Genomic DNA, 15357 nt, shown 5'->3' on the forward strand with positions numbered 1-15357 from the left:
CTTCACCGTGCACGCTGTATGGCTGTGGAATAAGTTGCCGCCTGAGCTGAGGAGCTGCCAAACTGTTGCATTATTTAAACGCAAGTTGAAGGAACACTATCTTTCCTTGTCATCATAGATGCTTATAGTATTTAGTGTATTTATATATTTTTATACATATATATATATATATTGATATATATTTTATATATACATATTTAGGTTAAGTTAGTGATTATTTTATGTTAGTTATAGCTTCTTTTCTTTTTACGCACTCTATCTGCATCTCTTTCTATTCTAACTCTCTCATAACGGGCCAGCTGGAAGAGATTTCTAATGAAATAAGCTGTGCCTTTGTACTATCTTTTCTATTTTTCTTCTTCTCTGTATTCTGTGTGTGTGTACATAAATTGTTAAATAAATAAATAAATTGTTAAATAACTTTTTATTTACTTGAAATGTTCAGAGTAACCTAAGCAGTCCTGGGTTAGCCCATAAGCAAACTAAGCAATTGCTTAGGGCATCAATGCAGTGCAATCATTACCCAAGTGTATTACCCCTATGTATTGAAAGATTGTGATTAACTTAAACTAACGCACTTAAATATCTATAACAATGTATAGTCAGTAAAATATGTTATTTGGTGGGTTTCCCGTTGAAAACTTATAAGGCACATGTCATATGTAAGGAAGCGCGAGCGGAGCGAGCGCGAAAATTTTTTAGTCTAAGGACACAAAACAAATAAAAACCACTGTAAATTAACAAAGCAAAGTCAAAAAGTAAGATATGCACAGAAGTGAAGTGCAAAAGCCGCGAGCGAAGCGAGCGCGATTTTTTCCTTAGAGTTTTCATGAAGTAAACATATTATCATAAAAAGCCATAACGGACGTGCGCGAAAAATGTTTTTTTCGGAATTGAATGCCTCAACAATTAAACAAAGACAAAATGCGACATCTGACATGGAGCCGCGAGCGCAGCGAGCGCGAATTTTTTTGGGGATGCAAAGGGTGAAACAGTCAAAATTGATAGGAGACGACCAAAGCTAGGGCGGCTTTTTCTGAAATTTTATTGGTTTAATTTTGCCGCCCCCTAAATAGCATTTGCCCCACGCTACGCCACTGGTTGATCTTAAATCATTTTTAAGAATCTTTAATTTTGAAAATGTCCTTTCAACAGATGTACCTAACTGAAACCGGCAGTGTAAGTAATGTTCTTAGCGCTATTGCTGTGTTCGGAAATATTGAAATCAAATCATTAGTAAAAAGATATTGTATTTTTTAAATATTACGTGATAACTCGCTAGATTTGCCGCCCCCTAGGACGTGCCGCCCGCGTGCTGTGCACGCGCTGCACGCCCGCTTACGGCGGGCCTGATCATGATTAAATAAATAGAAAATAAAACGAGTGTCATTATTAGAAAAAATCTGTTCGTGTAATGAACCGCCTTTGCCTTGCCCTCTAAGAGAAAAATAAAACAGATTGGGTAGTTAAGTACGAAAGTAAGTTAAGTAGTAGTAGTAAAAAAAGTCGTGGTGGCCTAGTGGGTAAAGGACCAATCTCTCAAGTATGAGGGCGCGGGTTCGATCCCAGGTCAGGCAAGTACCAATGCAACTTTTCTAAGTCTGTATGTACTTTCTAAGTATATCTTAGACACCATTGGCTGTGTTTCGGATGGCACGTTAAACTGTAGGTCCCGGCTGTCATTGAACATCCTTGGCAGTCGTTACGGGTAGTCAGAAGCCAGTAAGTCTGACACCAGTCTAACCAAGGGGTATCGGGTTGCCCGGGTAACTGGGTTGAGGAGGTCAGATAGGCAGTCGCTTCTTGTAAAGCACTGGTACTCAGCTGAATCCGGTTAGACTGGAAGCCGACCCCAACATGATTGGGAAAAAGGCTCGGAGGATGATGGGTAGTTAAGTACCCAAGTCCTTTTATAATAAGTTGTGTTTGAGAGATATTTGTATCCTCAAGAGATGAGTATTAAATTAATTGAGTAGGTATGTACCGAAACGACAGCAATCTATGAGGTTATTGAAAATAAGTAATGTAGGTAAGTATGACTTAACTATCCTTTTGTGGTACAGCCAGATAGAAAACTTTAATGGTCTTACTACAAAAACTTAAATATGTGTCTAAGACTTGTCTAAAAAAAATGTGGCTGCAAAATGGACCTTATTTCAACGTCATAATCTGACATTTTTTTAGACAAGTCTTAAACTGACGTTTAAAAGTTTTTGTGGTAAGACGGAAAGTGTTTGAAAATATTTTTTTTTTGTTTAGATGGCTAATCGGGTGGCTCTGTCTCTGCTTGAAGCTTAATTTGAGTCTTCTTTGAATCCAGATGATAGATATATGTAGTTCATAATTCTATTTCACACTGTTAAAATTACTAGGGAGCATACGTAAGTATCTGCACACAAATGCCGTAGAAAGCGGCAAACATCTGACCAGCATCAGATCGACTCTGACATCTTTTTTAAGGGTTAAGGGTAAATACTTACATAGCAGTCTTACCTAGGGGTATTGGGTTGATCGGGTAACTGGGTTGAGGAGGTAAATAAAATAGATGGTCGCTCCTTGTAAAACACTGGTATTCAGTTGCATCCGGTTAGACTGGAAGCCGACCCCAACATAGTTGGGGAAAAACTAGGCAGATGATGATAAAGTTTTTGCTAGCGATTGTACCAAACACAAGCAAGTGTGTGATAGGTTTACAACAAATGTAATTTATATGCTAAGAGCAGTTGTTCGTGTATCAATGTTTTGTGCATAGTCGCCTGTGCAACTGCTGCTGTGTCTGACAGTAAGTATCTCCTATAAATAGTATACCTATCTATGTAATTGTGACAAATCTTCTGATAAAAATAACTCATCTTTAGTATTTTGATGTTATACTATACTTAAAATGTGTACAGCGATTTTGGTAAATATGTAGGTACGTTCAAAATCAAAGTTTCTTTTCAAAAGAGTTTCTAGTAAGCTTTGCGGTGATGAAAATTTTAAATGAATATTTAGTAACTATAATGATTAATTGTAAAATCATATCTTTGTTGTGCTGAACGGTTTTGGTAGATCTTTTAGTTTCTTACTTAAATATACGAAAATAAAACGTATGCTTTTTAAGAACTGCTAAAAGCTAGACTTTAAACGAATTATTTTTAATTCCTACAAAAATAGTAGCAAGATTTTCAAACCTCATAGAAGTTTTATTTAAACACCAGATGCCACTATGGGTGTACATAGCGAGTCTCCTAGTTGTGTGCGCATGCGCGTACCTGTGGGTGCTGGAGCGGCGCGCGCGCAGCAAGTTCGCGGGCATCCCGACGTATCCGCTGCTGCCGTTCATTGGCAACGTACACCAGGTGCTGGGAGATGGGAGACGTATGCACGCATTTAAAGCTTGATTTTAAAGACGATTAGTGAACTCGCAGAGTGCTAATTTTTAGTCAGCCGACGTTTGTTCGGGCTCATGAGACAGTTTGGAAATGGAAAGTATGTAGTATGCAAATAACAACGATCAGATTTTTGGCTTGTATCCCAGTAAAGGCAAAGTTTTATTTTGATTAATTAAGTATTTTGAGTTTGATTAAATTCACGATTTTATTAAAAATATTTTTTTCCAACCATCGGGCGGGCCAACTGTCAGCCAACTGCTTAAGTCTTAAGTCTACAATGTATGGGTACCCTGGTACTCAGCTATATCCGGTTAGACTGGAAGCCGACCCCAACATAGTTGGGAAAACCGCTCGGAGGATGATGATGGATGATGTATGGGTACCTACTCTTAGCATGATTAATGCTGATCGCTTGTTTTCAGAGGTATTCCAGCACATGGACAGAATATCGCGAATATGTGACGACAACATGTCACCGTTCGTGGTGTGGCTGGGACCCTGCTCTATACTGGGTGAGTCAAAAACTGAAGAATACCTACTTGTGCATGTACAGCTTAGTGAATGATGCAGTTGTGAGTTAAAGCAACGCGGTGATTAGCAGTCCTCCCTTCTCTGTATGAGAAGCCCCTATATGCAGTGGGATTGCTGACAAAAATGCTTATATGTCTTTGTCTACGATGTAAGATTTTTTTAAATACCTTTCGCATCGGCTCGGACGACGGCTGATGGCAAAACGAGTCGTTTGCACTGCTGATCGGCGATAAATCTAGACTAGAGTGTTGAAACACATTAGGCTTTCGCCGATTCCGCTTCGATGAATATGGGGAGATCCCAAAAGGATTGATGATGAATGCTGTCCTCTTCTTTCTTCATTACTCATCAGCATGAGTCGAATACGACTTCGATGTTATTAATTTTTGCATGACATTAACTGTTTCAAATGGTATCATTGGTGAAAATCTAAACCAAGAATCTGCATCAATTTTCCGCTTTTTATTTGTGTATGTTTTGCGCACAGTGACGCACGACCCTGACGATGTGAAGAGCATCACGAATGCGTTTGTGGAGAAGCCGTACTACTACAGCTTCGGAAGAATCTGGCTCGGAGATGGACTGGTGACGGCTCCTGGTGAGAATCATTGATGATTACTTTGCACTGAAAAATTTGCCACAATGTTGCCTACCATAGCACATTCGGATCATTATAGTACCTACTTAAATCGTGACAACCTCGGCAGTTAAGGGCTGTGACATTCATCAGTGGTGTCTCATTATATCACTCTGGATGGGATAAGTCCCAGAGTAGATATTTGAAGAGAATAGCAGAAGTAGGCATTGTGATGATTAAATAGGGTTTATGCCGTAAATATATCACACGAAAAGTTCCTTCTCAATTTTCAATTCTAGCATCATTGTTAACATTAATTCAGTCATCCTCGGTAGAAGCATAGCCAATTTAGAAACGTCATCAGCATTTACTTATGCCTTTTTTCATATTGAAGGTGTGGTATGGAAACACAACATCAAGAAGTTAGCAGGAACATTCACCAGTTCCGTCGTGGACAGCTACCTTGAGGTCTTCAACGCCCAGGCTCGCAGGCTGGTGGAGAACCTCAAGACAGAAGTGGGCAAGGGACCCTTTGATGTGATACATAAGTACCTGGCTTATACCACGTTGGAGACTATTTGCCGTGAGTTTTTACTTTAAATTACAACTTTGTCTTAGGTTTTATTAACTTGAATTTTGAAACTTGAATCGTGATGAAGATGGACATACATATTTCATTCTGACGCAGATCTACAAAACATAAAATAAATCAAATATATACTAAACAATATACCGGGTGTGTCGTTCACAATCACATTAAATTCTATCGCATATACTTTATGATATTCTATGGCGAATTGTAAAAAAAATAACCTAATCCATTCAGTGGTTTAGCCACAGGAGTCATTTTTCGTTTTTATAATTTACAACATCATGTGTAAAGCAGAGATAAAGTTAGGAGTATCGAATGTTTTGATCAGTTGACAGCTGTCAGTTTTCAAGGGAGAATTACAGTTGTTTGTAATGACTGACTTTTATATGGTGTTCTAATTTTCGCACATTTTTATTCTATTTACTTTGTTTGAAAAATTCATTTTTTTATTTTTACGCATTTTTCTTTTTTCTTTGTATTAATGGACAAATATTAACCAGTATATTAACGCATTTCATTTAATGTGATTGTGAACGACACACCCGATATAACTACTTAATAAACAATAACTATTAAACCGTACCGTAACTGGTAATAAATAAATGAATAAGCTTGTTCGGTCTTAAACACAGATTTTTCGTAATTATACTATATCTTATCTGATTAAAAAATATCTGACATAACGATTCTTTAAAATATCCCTAGAAAGTCCCTTTAAAAAAAGAATGACCTAAATATAAAGTGTCTCCATCAGAAACCGCTCTGGGCGTATCCATGATATCAGAGAGCATAGTGACGACGGAGTACTATGACGCATTCAACCGATGCCTGGAGCTGATCATCATGCGAGCCCTGAACGTGCTGGTGCATCCTGACTGCATCTACAGGCTCACTCCTGCTTACAGGGAGATGGTCAAGTGTGTTGCAGTTTTGCATAATGTGTCTGATACCGTGAGTGAGGCATAATAAGAACATTTCAAAACTTTTTCTTTAACATTAAAACAAAATTCGTTCATGCTTTTATGTACATTTTATTGCAACAGGTGATGAAAAAGAGAAAACAAGAACAGAAAGATGCAAAGAAAGCAGAAAATAATAATAGTGGTAAGGGTCCTTGCATTTTAAAAATTGACAAAATTTCATTCTTTAAATTACAAAAATCATTGATGACAAAATACCACTTCTTTCTTCTTTCTCCTGCCTTGTTCCCAAATTTTACTTGGGGTCGGCGCTATATGTAATTTTCTTCCATTTTCCCCTGTCACTCGTCTTACTGACAAAATACCACTAGACAACCTTATACTCTTTAGTTTCATAACAGTCATCTCGTTTATGAATGAGTACAAACCAATACGAAGCTGATGAAAAAAAACCTTCAGCGTCAGCAGCAAAGTTCAAAGCATTCCTGGACATCTTACTGGAGCTGCACGAAACAGAGGCAACCCTCACGGAGCAGCAGGTCAGGTCGGAGGTGGACACCATCATCGTGGGCGGCCAGGAGACCGTCGCCTCCACGCTGTTCTACACCATGCTGATGCTGGGATCCAAGCCCAGGGTACAGGACAAGATGTATGCCGAGTAAGTTTATACTGATGTTAATTTTGAATACCTAGTTCGGAATTGTGTATCTTTTGTGTTTACTGTAAGACGAAAAATCTTGCAAACTGTTGAGTTTTGCTGCTCATACATACTGTGAAAAGATAATAAATAACCCTTCTTGGTAGTCCGGTAAATAAGACACATCACCTTAGGTTTAAACATACAACTTGAAAATGTAATCTCTCCCTGATTCCCATTGTTCAATTGTTACAAGGTCATATGATTCTTTTAATGGATCAGCCTCTACAAATATTCCCACAAGTGAGTGAGAATCTATCGGGATGTCTTTGAATATGTCTCCAGGTTGAGGAGTATATTCGGCGACAGCAGCAGTCCGGTCAGCAAGGAGGACCTGTCCCGCATGGTGTACTGCGAGGCCATCATCAACGAGACGCTGCGACTGTACCCACCCGTGCCTGGCGTGCTGCGGTATGCCGACAGGGACCTGCCACTGAGTATGTACTACTGTGTATATCCAGAAACAAATGAACTTCGATGAAAATGAAAAATCATTTATTCAAACTTGGCTGCAAAACAGCACATTTCGAACGTCAAAAAATTTACAAAAGACAGCCCCCAAAACGCTCACCCTTCACCACTTCCTGTGTTTTTGTTGGATCAGATTGAAGAGTTGTTATTTACTATTCACTTTTCTTAAGAAGTATTTATGACATTTTGACGACGACCGATGAAATAATTTGTGTGGTTTCACCGGTAGTATGTATTTTCAACGCTTCGCGTATCACAACAAGATATTTTCAGAAACATTTAATAGAGTTAGGAGGTAATCAAAGATTTATTTAAAGTGTCGTGCTATTCAAGGGCATACTCCAATACTTTCCTTATTAAATAATCATCTCATTGAACTTATATCTTTTGCTGTAGAATCATACACAATCCCGAAAGGCACGGCTATTGCAATAAACGCTTGGGGCGCGGGCCGCTCGGAGCGCGTATGGGGTCCTGACGCTAAGGAGTATCGTCCTGAACGATGGCTGGAAGACCAGACTCCTGGACAACCTGGTGCCTTCCTCGCCTTCAGCTACGGCAGGCGAGCTTGTATTGGTAAGTTCTTTTCTTCATTACGTTCCAGCCATATCATCTTTCACAAATATATAATTATCCATATTTTTTGGTCTCTATATTCATTCATGTACCTAATCATCTTCCTAGCCTTTTCCCAACTATGTCGGGGTTGGCTTCCAGTCTAAGATCCGCTTAGGCACCTGAGTACCAGTGTTTCAAGGAGCGACTGTTTCATGTATGTGTTTCATAACATATATGAGCCCTACCATAACAGTTATTACATAAATGTATGATAATAATAGAACTGTGATAAAGTGTCTATCATTACATTTACCTACGTATAACAACATGTTTATAACAGGTTATATTTAGCTAGATATCTAATACATTACAACAAAAATGTGGATCATCTAAACTTAATATTATAAAGAGGATTTTTTTGTTGCTTCCCTGTTTGTTTGTACCCTTAAGGCTCTGAAACTACTGAAGTGATTTGAAAATTTGAAAGATTTTTTCGGTTGGTTTAAGAAGAACACACGTTGTACCGATACTAAATAAAATTGGGTTGAAGGATGATTTTGGGGAGGTATACTATCCTCGGGTGATGTAGACTATATTTTATCAGAAACAGTTGTCTCTGAGATGCGGGTGAAATCGCGAGAAATTATTATTTATATCTATATTTAAGTCTTATAAGTTTAAAAGAAACAATTAGACTGCTTTTCAGGAAGTAACAAAACTTAATGATTTTTATAAAATTTTGTAATATTTTATAACTTTCTTATAGGTATGTTAAAAATTGAGATTGCCAGTTCAAAGTTCAATTAAAGAACTAACTAAAAACTGAAGAGGTAAAATAAATCCCACCCAAAACAAAAATGTGAAAGACTGCCAAGTTCGATAATATGGGAATGCTTCGCCTATAAAAGAAGTGAGATCTGAAGAAGTACCAAGTTCCATACACATACCTCAGTTAAAAATAGTTACTTTTTAATGATGTTACTTGGCAAGTTTTCACACACCTTGTTAAAAAACCTACTAAACGCAAACGCAGGGAATCAAGTATTTAATTTCTATTAAAACTTGCTACTCGGACTAGATTTACCAACTGACTGACATGACATGTTATCATATATTATGTTCGTGGATCAAAGTTACACATTTGTTATTTTCGAAAGTGACTCACACTTGGCCGTTTTCAGATTTTTACTTTACTTTGACTAAATACAAACCTTTGTAACGAATTTCAGATCGGTACGACCATTCGAAGATATCCAAACTAATATTATAAATGCGAAAGTAACTCTGTCTGTCTGTCTGTCTGTCTTTTCTTCACGCCTAAACTACTGAACCGATTTGTGTGAAATTTGGTACAGACATAGTTTGAAACTTGAGAAAGGACATAGGATAGTTTTTATTACAAAAAAAAATAAAAAAATAAAATTATTCCGGACATATAGCGCCATCTATTGGTCAAATCAAAAATCTGCTGGTAGTCACTATTCCACGCGAACGAAGTTGCGGGCAAAAGCTAGTATTATATAAATATAGATAAATTTAGTTCGTTTTAGTTCCTTAGGGGTATACACCTTCATTATTTTGAAACCGACTCACACTTGGCCATTTTCAGATTGACATAAAGACCTACCTCCATGCCAAATTTCAAGTCAATACGACCATTGGAAGTGGTCTAGGTTTTTGATGAGTGAGTGAGTCAGTCAGTGAGTGTATAGTAAAAATAGCAATTTTCTGACGTCAATATCTCAAGACCTACAATAGGTATATTAATGAAATTTTGTATTTTAGATAAGTGAGGAGGTCTCAACAGATACTAGAAATTTGATATGTGTAAATAAAATAGATTTTGAGTTATAGGGGGGTCGAATTTGGCCCGAAATGGTTCGTGTAATATAACCCACGGCCGGTGTGTCGTTTTTTTTGCTCGAACTTGGCGGACACACTGCCGTGTGTCTAGATTATAAATAAAAGATTATTTACGTCTTTATAACATGTTTGATCAATCCAAACATCTATATAGATAAAAATGAATGGGTATAATTTAGGCGATCACCAAAAATATTTTTAAGACTCTAAGCTGAGGCACCAAATAAAATAAACAACTCCAAAAAAAATAAATTGACTTTATTAAAAGGGCACTAAAGTATATAATATTATGATCCAAAAAAAATAAAATAACATCAGAAAAATCGCAAATCTCGCACAAATATTATTTTTGGTTCCCAAAATGGATTAATGGTCACCAAATTCTATCCAACTAAAAGATTAATATTACTACCAAAATCAAAGTTAGTGACGAAAACGAATCGCTGCAAAACCGACTCCACGTAGTCTTGTCTGCCCTACCCCTAGAGTGCAATTCAAAACCGCGTAGGCGCAGAGGGGCGAGGCGGCCTGCGAGCTGAGGCGCAGGTAGTTTTTGAGGCTCGCCGCCGCGGCTGAGGTTGGCCGGCAGAGCCGGCCAGCAAGCCGAAGCTGCGGTGGTGAGCGTGAAAACCATCTGCGACGATAAGCTCGCATGGGACCGCCGGAGCCCCGCAGTGCCGGAGCCGTGACAGAAGCCATGCTTGCTGCATGTTGCGTGCTTACATTTTACTACTGAGTTACACACAAATTCATATAACAATAAATAAGCGACGTACGTTTGGGAACCCCAGTATATTAATTGGTATTTGGGAAATATTCTAGCGATCGTTAGCTTTTTTAGTCTAACAAAAATGACCAAATTAGGAGTCATGGTATTACATAATTGGTAACATCTAAGTAGTGACAATATATAATATTTGGTCTAAAGTGTATTTTAAAGGCGTCCATATATTTTTTTAGTAGTCAATAATACGAAAAAATGGTTTTACCTAATAATATTTTTGGAAACGTTATTTGGTGACCATTTATCCATTTTGGTAACCGTTTAGAATTTTTTTGGTAGTAAAATAGGTACCTTTTTGGGTGGTGTTTAAACACAAGCCAAAATGAATTGTTGTTCGTTAGTCTGATTAAAACTCGAGAACGGCTGGGCTGATTGAGCTGATTTTGGTTTTAAAATGTTTGTAGAGGTCCCGGGAAGGTTTGAATGATACGAAGTTCGCGGGATCAGCTAGTAATAAATATTTATTGATATTATTGTTTTTGATATTTCTTATTTTCTTCCAATTACATATTCTTGAAATATCCTTCACGTTAAAAGTTTTTAAAAAGCTAAAATATTATTAAATTAATACTTACAGGTAATGTTTATTACCTTCAATAACTTTTATTTCGAAAATGACCATCCTACTTAATAGTGCTAATAAAATGAATTGCTCAATAATGGCCCTGACAGGCCACAGTTCGCAGAAAAACAAAATGTAACTACTTTACAGCAATCGGTTTCTATTAGGCTCATTGTAAAAAGTATTGTGGTATTGAAGGTACCTAATTAAATGGTATTAAATAGAATGGTTTATGATGGACATTAATAAATAAAGTAATTTTCCTTAGAGCTGCCAGGCCTAACCGGCTTACTCGTACTTTACGTGGAGCTACTACTTATCTGACCTCCTCAACCCAGTTATCTGGGCAACACGATACCCTTAGGTAAGACTGGCTGCCAGACTTTCTAGGTTCTGACTACTCGTATACTCGTACGACTGCCAAAGATGTTAAAATGACAGCCACTAATTTATCGTGCCTTGGAAAAATTCGTTATGTCAAAATTCCGGTCATCCACGGACCGACTACGCCAAGTGTTGCTTAACCTTATAATCCATCGATCCACGATTTTCAGGGGTCAAACTAAATCTCCAGTGCATCAAACTAAATCAAAATGAAGTGGTTGAAGCCAAATGTTTTTATTTCAAATGGGTCTTTGCAGGCTCTTATGAAATGTCACACTATTTGCACGGTTCCGGAAACGTTTTATGGAGAAGAGCCGGCAAGAAACTCCAGGGACACTCTTTTTTCTTTTAGCATTATAATACCTAAATTGAGTAAGAATTTTCTGTTCACCAGGTAAGAAATACGCGATGGCATTACTAAAAACAGTGCTGGCTCACTGTGTTCGCGAGCTGGAGTTCGTGTCTGACCCTGGCAATCTGGAGCTGAAGGTGGACATAGCTCTGCGCGCCGTCGCCGGTAATCTCATACAAGTGAAGTTAAGGGAACGTAAATAAGGGCTTAGGGTGCATCCTGCGTGAGTGAATTGCGAACCCGAAGTGATCCGAAGCGAAGTGACAGATGTGTTTTAACTGTAAGTTACATATTGTTAAGTGTATATTGAGATTGTAAGAGGTACTTTGTGTAAATTAATTTATTTTTATTTTGTTTTATGTATTTTATGTGGATACCGCGCTATTTCACGTTGGCCACACACATATCACCGGCTATATGTTATCCTTGAACATTCATTTTCGACACAGAAAGAATAAGAGTTCAGAAAATCGACCAAATTAATAAAGAATTGATAAGTTACCCAAAGGCTGTAATTTTGAACTCCTAAATGGTGTTAGAATATATGTTGTTTTAAAAAGTCTAGAACTTTAATTTACCTTGTCCTAAGAAACTACACGTAATTATTTCAAAGTTTTTAATGGCGTCATTTGTGATGTAAGTTGAATAAATAATTGTTAAATAAAGTGCTATTAAGTAAAAAAATGAGTTTCTGACCCCTGAACATGTGTAACCAACACGGAAGAAGGAAAGATGAGCGGAGGTGCCATAACGCAGATAGGCCTGACGCCTTCTACTATGTCAACTACGTACAGCTTGGGTGACTAAAACGATCAGTAACTAGTGAACTAACAAGGAACCCTTGAGACCTCTGTCAAAGATTAAAAAACCAGAAACGTCCTCGTCCCCCGAATACCTACATTTTGGCTACGCTACTTTCCTAGGAGATTTTACATTATGGAATCTCCTCTCGTCATTTTGTTATCCATGGTATAGATTAGTAAATAGTTTATACGTCCATGGTATCCACGCAAAGACTATAAAACCACTTGACTGCGCATACAGTGCCCCGACGCTCGCCAAACGTTAGCGATTTTGCGCGTACTATAAGGCTACGATCAGTACGATCCTTTAGTAGCAACCAAGTCTATGACCTGCGAACACGCTAAATTATTGAGGATTTTATTTAGTAAAAAATAAAAAAATGCCTACATGCGCGATGAAATGGTGCGGGAAACCATTCAGGACATCTAGTTACAAAAAGGATGGCATTGGCAAGTATCAATACCAAAATTTGGCTTTGATTTAATTATATTACGAAATACCACAGGGGTCTATTTAAATTGGTGGTTGGTGAACCGCGCTCACGCTCGTTGATGTCTTTTGGGAAAGTCCCTTTCTTTCATTAAGAAATTCTAATATGTCCATCTCTTTCTTGCCCTTTGTATTCCTATCGATGAAATTTGGGCTGTTACCTTTAAGGATAAAGTGGATATCGATAATAGTACATTTACATTAATTAAAAAATATGTTTCATTTTGGCTAATGAGTTAATTAACTGACCATTAGCGACGTTAACCTTTAATGTAATCGAAAGAAGATTTTTGAAGATTCCAGCAATAAAAGAGAAGTGGATATATGTGTAGATCAATGGGGAAAATTGGTCCCCAACAAGTAAATATGTAGGCGCTCGATTATTGTTTTTTACCAAAAACAATCTGAGTGCTTAGTGCGAGTTTTCGTGAATTTTTTTACGGACTCACATGAGAGCGCGTATACTAAGATTTGTATGCAGTGTTGCCAACTTAGTGGATTTTCCACTAATACTGGTGGTTTAAGTCCCCTATTTAGTGGCGAAATGTTGAAAGTACTGCGGGTCAAGTAGCGAAATGTAAGTTTTGTGGTACAACTTTAAGGAGTTACTATGGAGATTTGAAGTCTCACGGAATGTCAAAAAAGCATCTACAAAACAAAAAGGTGAACGACTACTATATAATTATATTAAGTGCTCATTCATTGGTCAAATGCGTAACTAAACAATTTGTGAAACTACTACGCCGATTATAATTTGTGAAGGATTCGGATCGGGTCGGATGAATTGCTAAACAGATGTAATGCTTTGTCTGTTTTAATTTTCTATCGTTGCCGAGTTACATCTTTGGATGATTTAATTGTTTTAGGTTACAATAAAATATAAACAATATTTTTTTAGTGGTGAATTTGGTGATTTTAAGTGTGGGATAAATTTTTGTTAGTGGTTTTCTGGTGGTTTTAAAAGTTGACTCTGGTGGTAAGCTTCTACAACTGTTGGCAACACTGTTTGTATGGAACAAAAACAGGTTCCAATTTTTGACACTAGGTGGAGCTGTTTTTGTTCCATACAAATCTTAGTATACGCGCTCTCATGTGAGTCCGTAAAAAAATTCACGAAAACTCGCACTAAGCACTCAGGACCCTAAAACATTAATTCGAAAAACTTATACTAAATTAATACATTTTAAGAATCAATAATTTTCTTGTACGGAGTTCTTTTTTGTAATAGACTGATTTTTATTAAGTATTCTTATACGATTTTATTGAATATTTATTACTACGATGAAATACATTTTATCGATATTTTATAATTGAAAGAGAGCAATCCCTTGCTGAGCGTACTCATGCAACTCGACCTTGAACTGACCAATAGTAGCCGCGGATTATGTCGCGTCCCCCGGCCCGCAGTGGTGAGTCGTGTTCTTAGAAGAAATTGGCGAGTGCGCTCTCTAGTGGTTATTTACTTTATGTATCCACGATATATGAAGGTGAAGGTTTTCCGTATTATTTCAAACTATTTAGACAAAGAGTACTATTTGATTGCTATGCCTAACTAATTTCTATAATAACTTTTCAAATTATTCATAATGTTATAGGACACCTCTCAGTTAAGTAAGTACTTTGCCTAAAATTATGCTTTTAAAATATGAATACCTATGTTCTTCATGATAAAGAGGAATGAAAACTAGCAAAACATGATTATTTAGGCATGACATTTAGAATCAAATTGTCATGACAAGATGTTAATGAATTCATCTTGTTCATTACCTTTATAATATTTAATAAACTAGACCCTGAGGAAGGACATAGCCTACTTTTAATATTTAATAAACTAGACCCTGAGGAAGGACATAGCCTACTTTTATAATATTTAATAAACTAGACCCTGAGGAAGGACATAGCCTACTTTTATAATATTTAATAAACTAGACCCTGAGGAAGGACATAGCCTACTTTTATAATATTTAATAAACTAGACCCTGAGGAAGGACATAGCCTACTTTTATAACATTTAATAAACTAGACCCTGAGGAAGGACATAGCCTACTTTTATAATATTTAATAAACTAGACCCTGAGGAAGGACATAGCCTACTTTTATAATATTTAATAAACTAGACCCTGAGGAAGGACATAGCCTACTTTTATAATATTTAATAAACTAGACCCTGAGGAAGGACATAGCCTACTTTTATAATATTTAATAAACTAGACTCTGAGGAAGGACATAGCCTACTTTTATAATATTTAATAAACTAGACCCTGAGGAAGGACATAGCCTACTTTTATAATATTTAATAAACTAGACCCTGAGGAAGGACATAGCCTACTTTTATAATATTTAATAAACTAGACCCTGAGGAAGGACATAGCCTACTTTTATAATATTTAATAAACTAG

General features: G+C 37.0%; 1 protein-coding gene across 2 annotated transcripts; it reads left to right on the forward strand.

Moving 5' to 3' along the window:
• The first annotated feature begins 2711 nt into the window (after nucleotides 1-2711).
• On the forward strand, nucleotides 2712-12349 carry LOC124638866 (cytochrome P450 4c21-like). 2 transcript variants are annotated; one of them, XM_047175993.1, is made up of 11 exons: nucleotides 2712-2782; nucleotides 3201-3360; nucleotides 3797-3886; nucleotides 4393-4503; nucleotides 4877-5065; nucleotides 5829-6025; nucleotides 6118-6178; nucleotides 6454-6652; nucleotides 6977-7128; nucleotides 7559-7738; nucleotides 11708-12349. In XM_047175993.1, exons 2-11 carry the CDS (start codon nucleotides 3201-3203, stop codon nucleotides 11866-11868), a joined length of 1500 nt encoding a protein of 499 aa, XP_047031949.1. In that variant the 5' UTR covers nucleotides 2712-2782; the 3' UTR covers nucleotides 11869-12349. The 2 variants fall into 2 exon arrangements, with proteins under 2 accessions (XP_047031949.1, XP_047031950.1); XM_047175994.1 differs by having other exon boundaries at nucleotides 6463-6652.
• Nucleotides 12350-15357: the final 3008 nt, after the last annotated feature.

This window comes from Helicoverpa zea, chromosome 18 (genome assembly GCF_022581195.2).
Source record: "Helicoverpa zea isolate HzStark_Cry1AcR chromosome 18, ilHelZeax1.1, whole genome shotgun sequence".
Classification (NCBI taxonomy): domain Eukaryota; kingdom Metazoa; phylum Arthropoda; class Insecta; order Lepidoptera; family Noctuidae; genus Helicoverpa; species Helicoverpa zea.

What these genes read in the sequence shown, in the direction of transcription:
- LOC124638866 (XM_047175993.1), top strand. Translation starts at nt 3,201, where the DNA reads ATGCCACTATGGGTGTACATAGCGAGTCTCCTAGTTGTGTGCGCATGC. An exon ending in AGCAGAAAATAATAATAGTG is followed by an intron (nt 6,179 to 6,453) that starts GTAAGGGTCCTT and finishes AAAAACCTTCAG; the next exon opens with CGTCAGCAGCAAAGTTCAAA. An exon ending in CGGCAGGCGAGCTTGTATTG is followed by an intron (nt 7,739 to 11,707) that starts GTAAGTTCTTTT and finishes TCTGTTCACCAG; the next exon opens with GTAAGAAATACGCGATGGCA.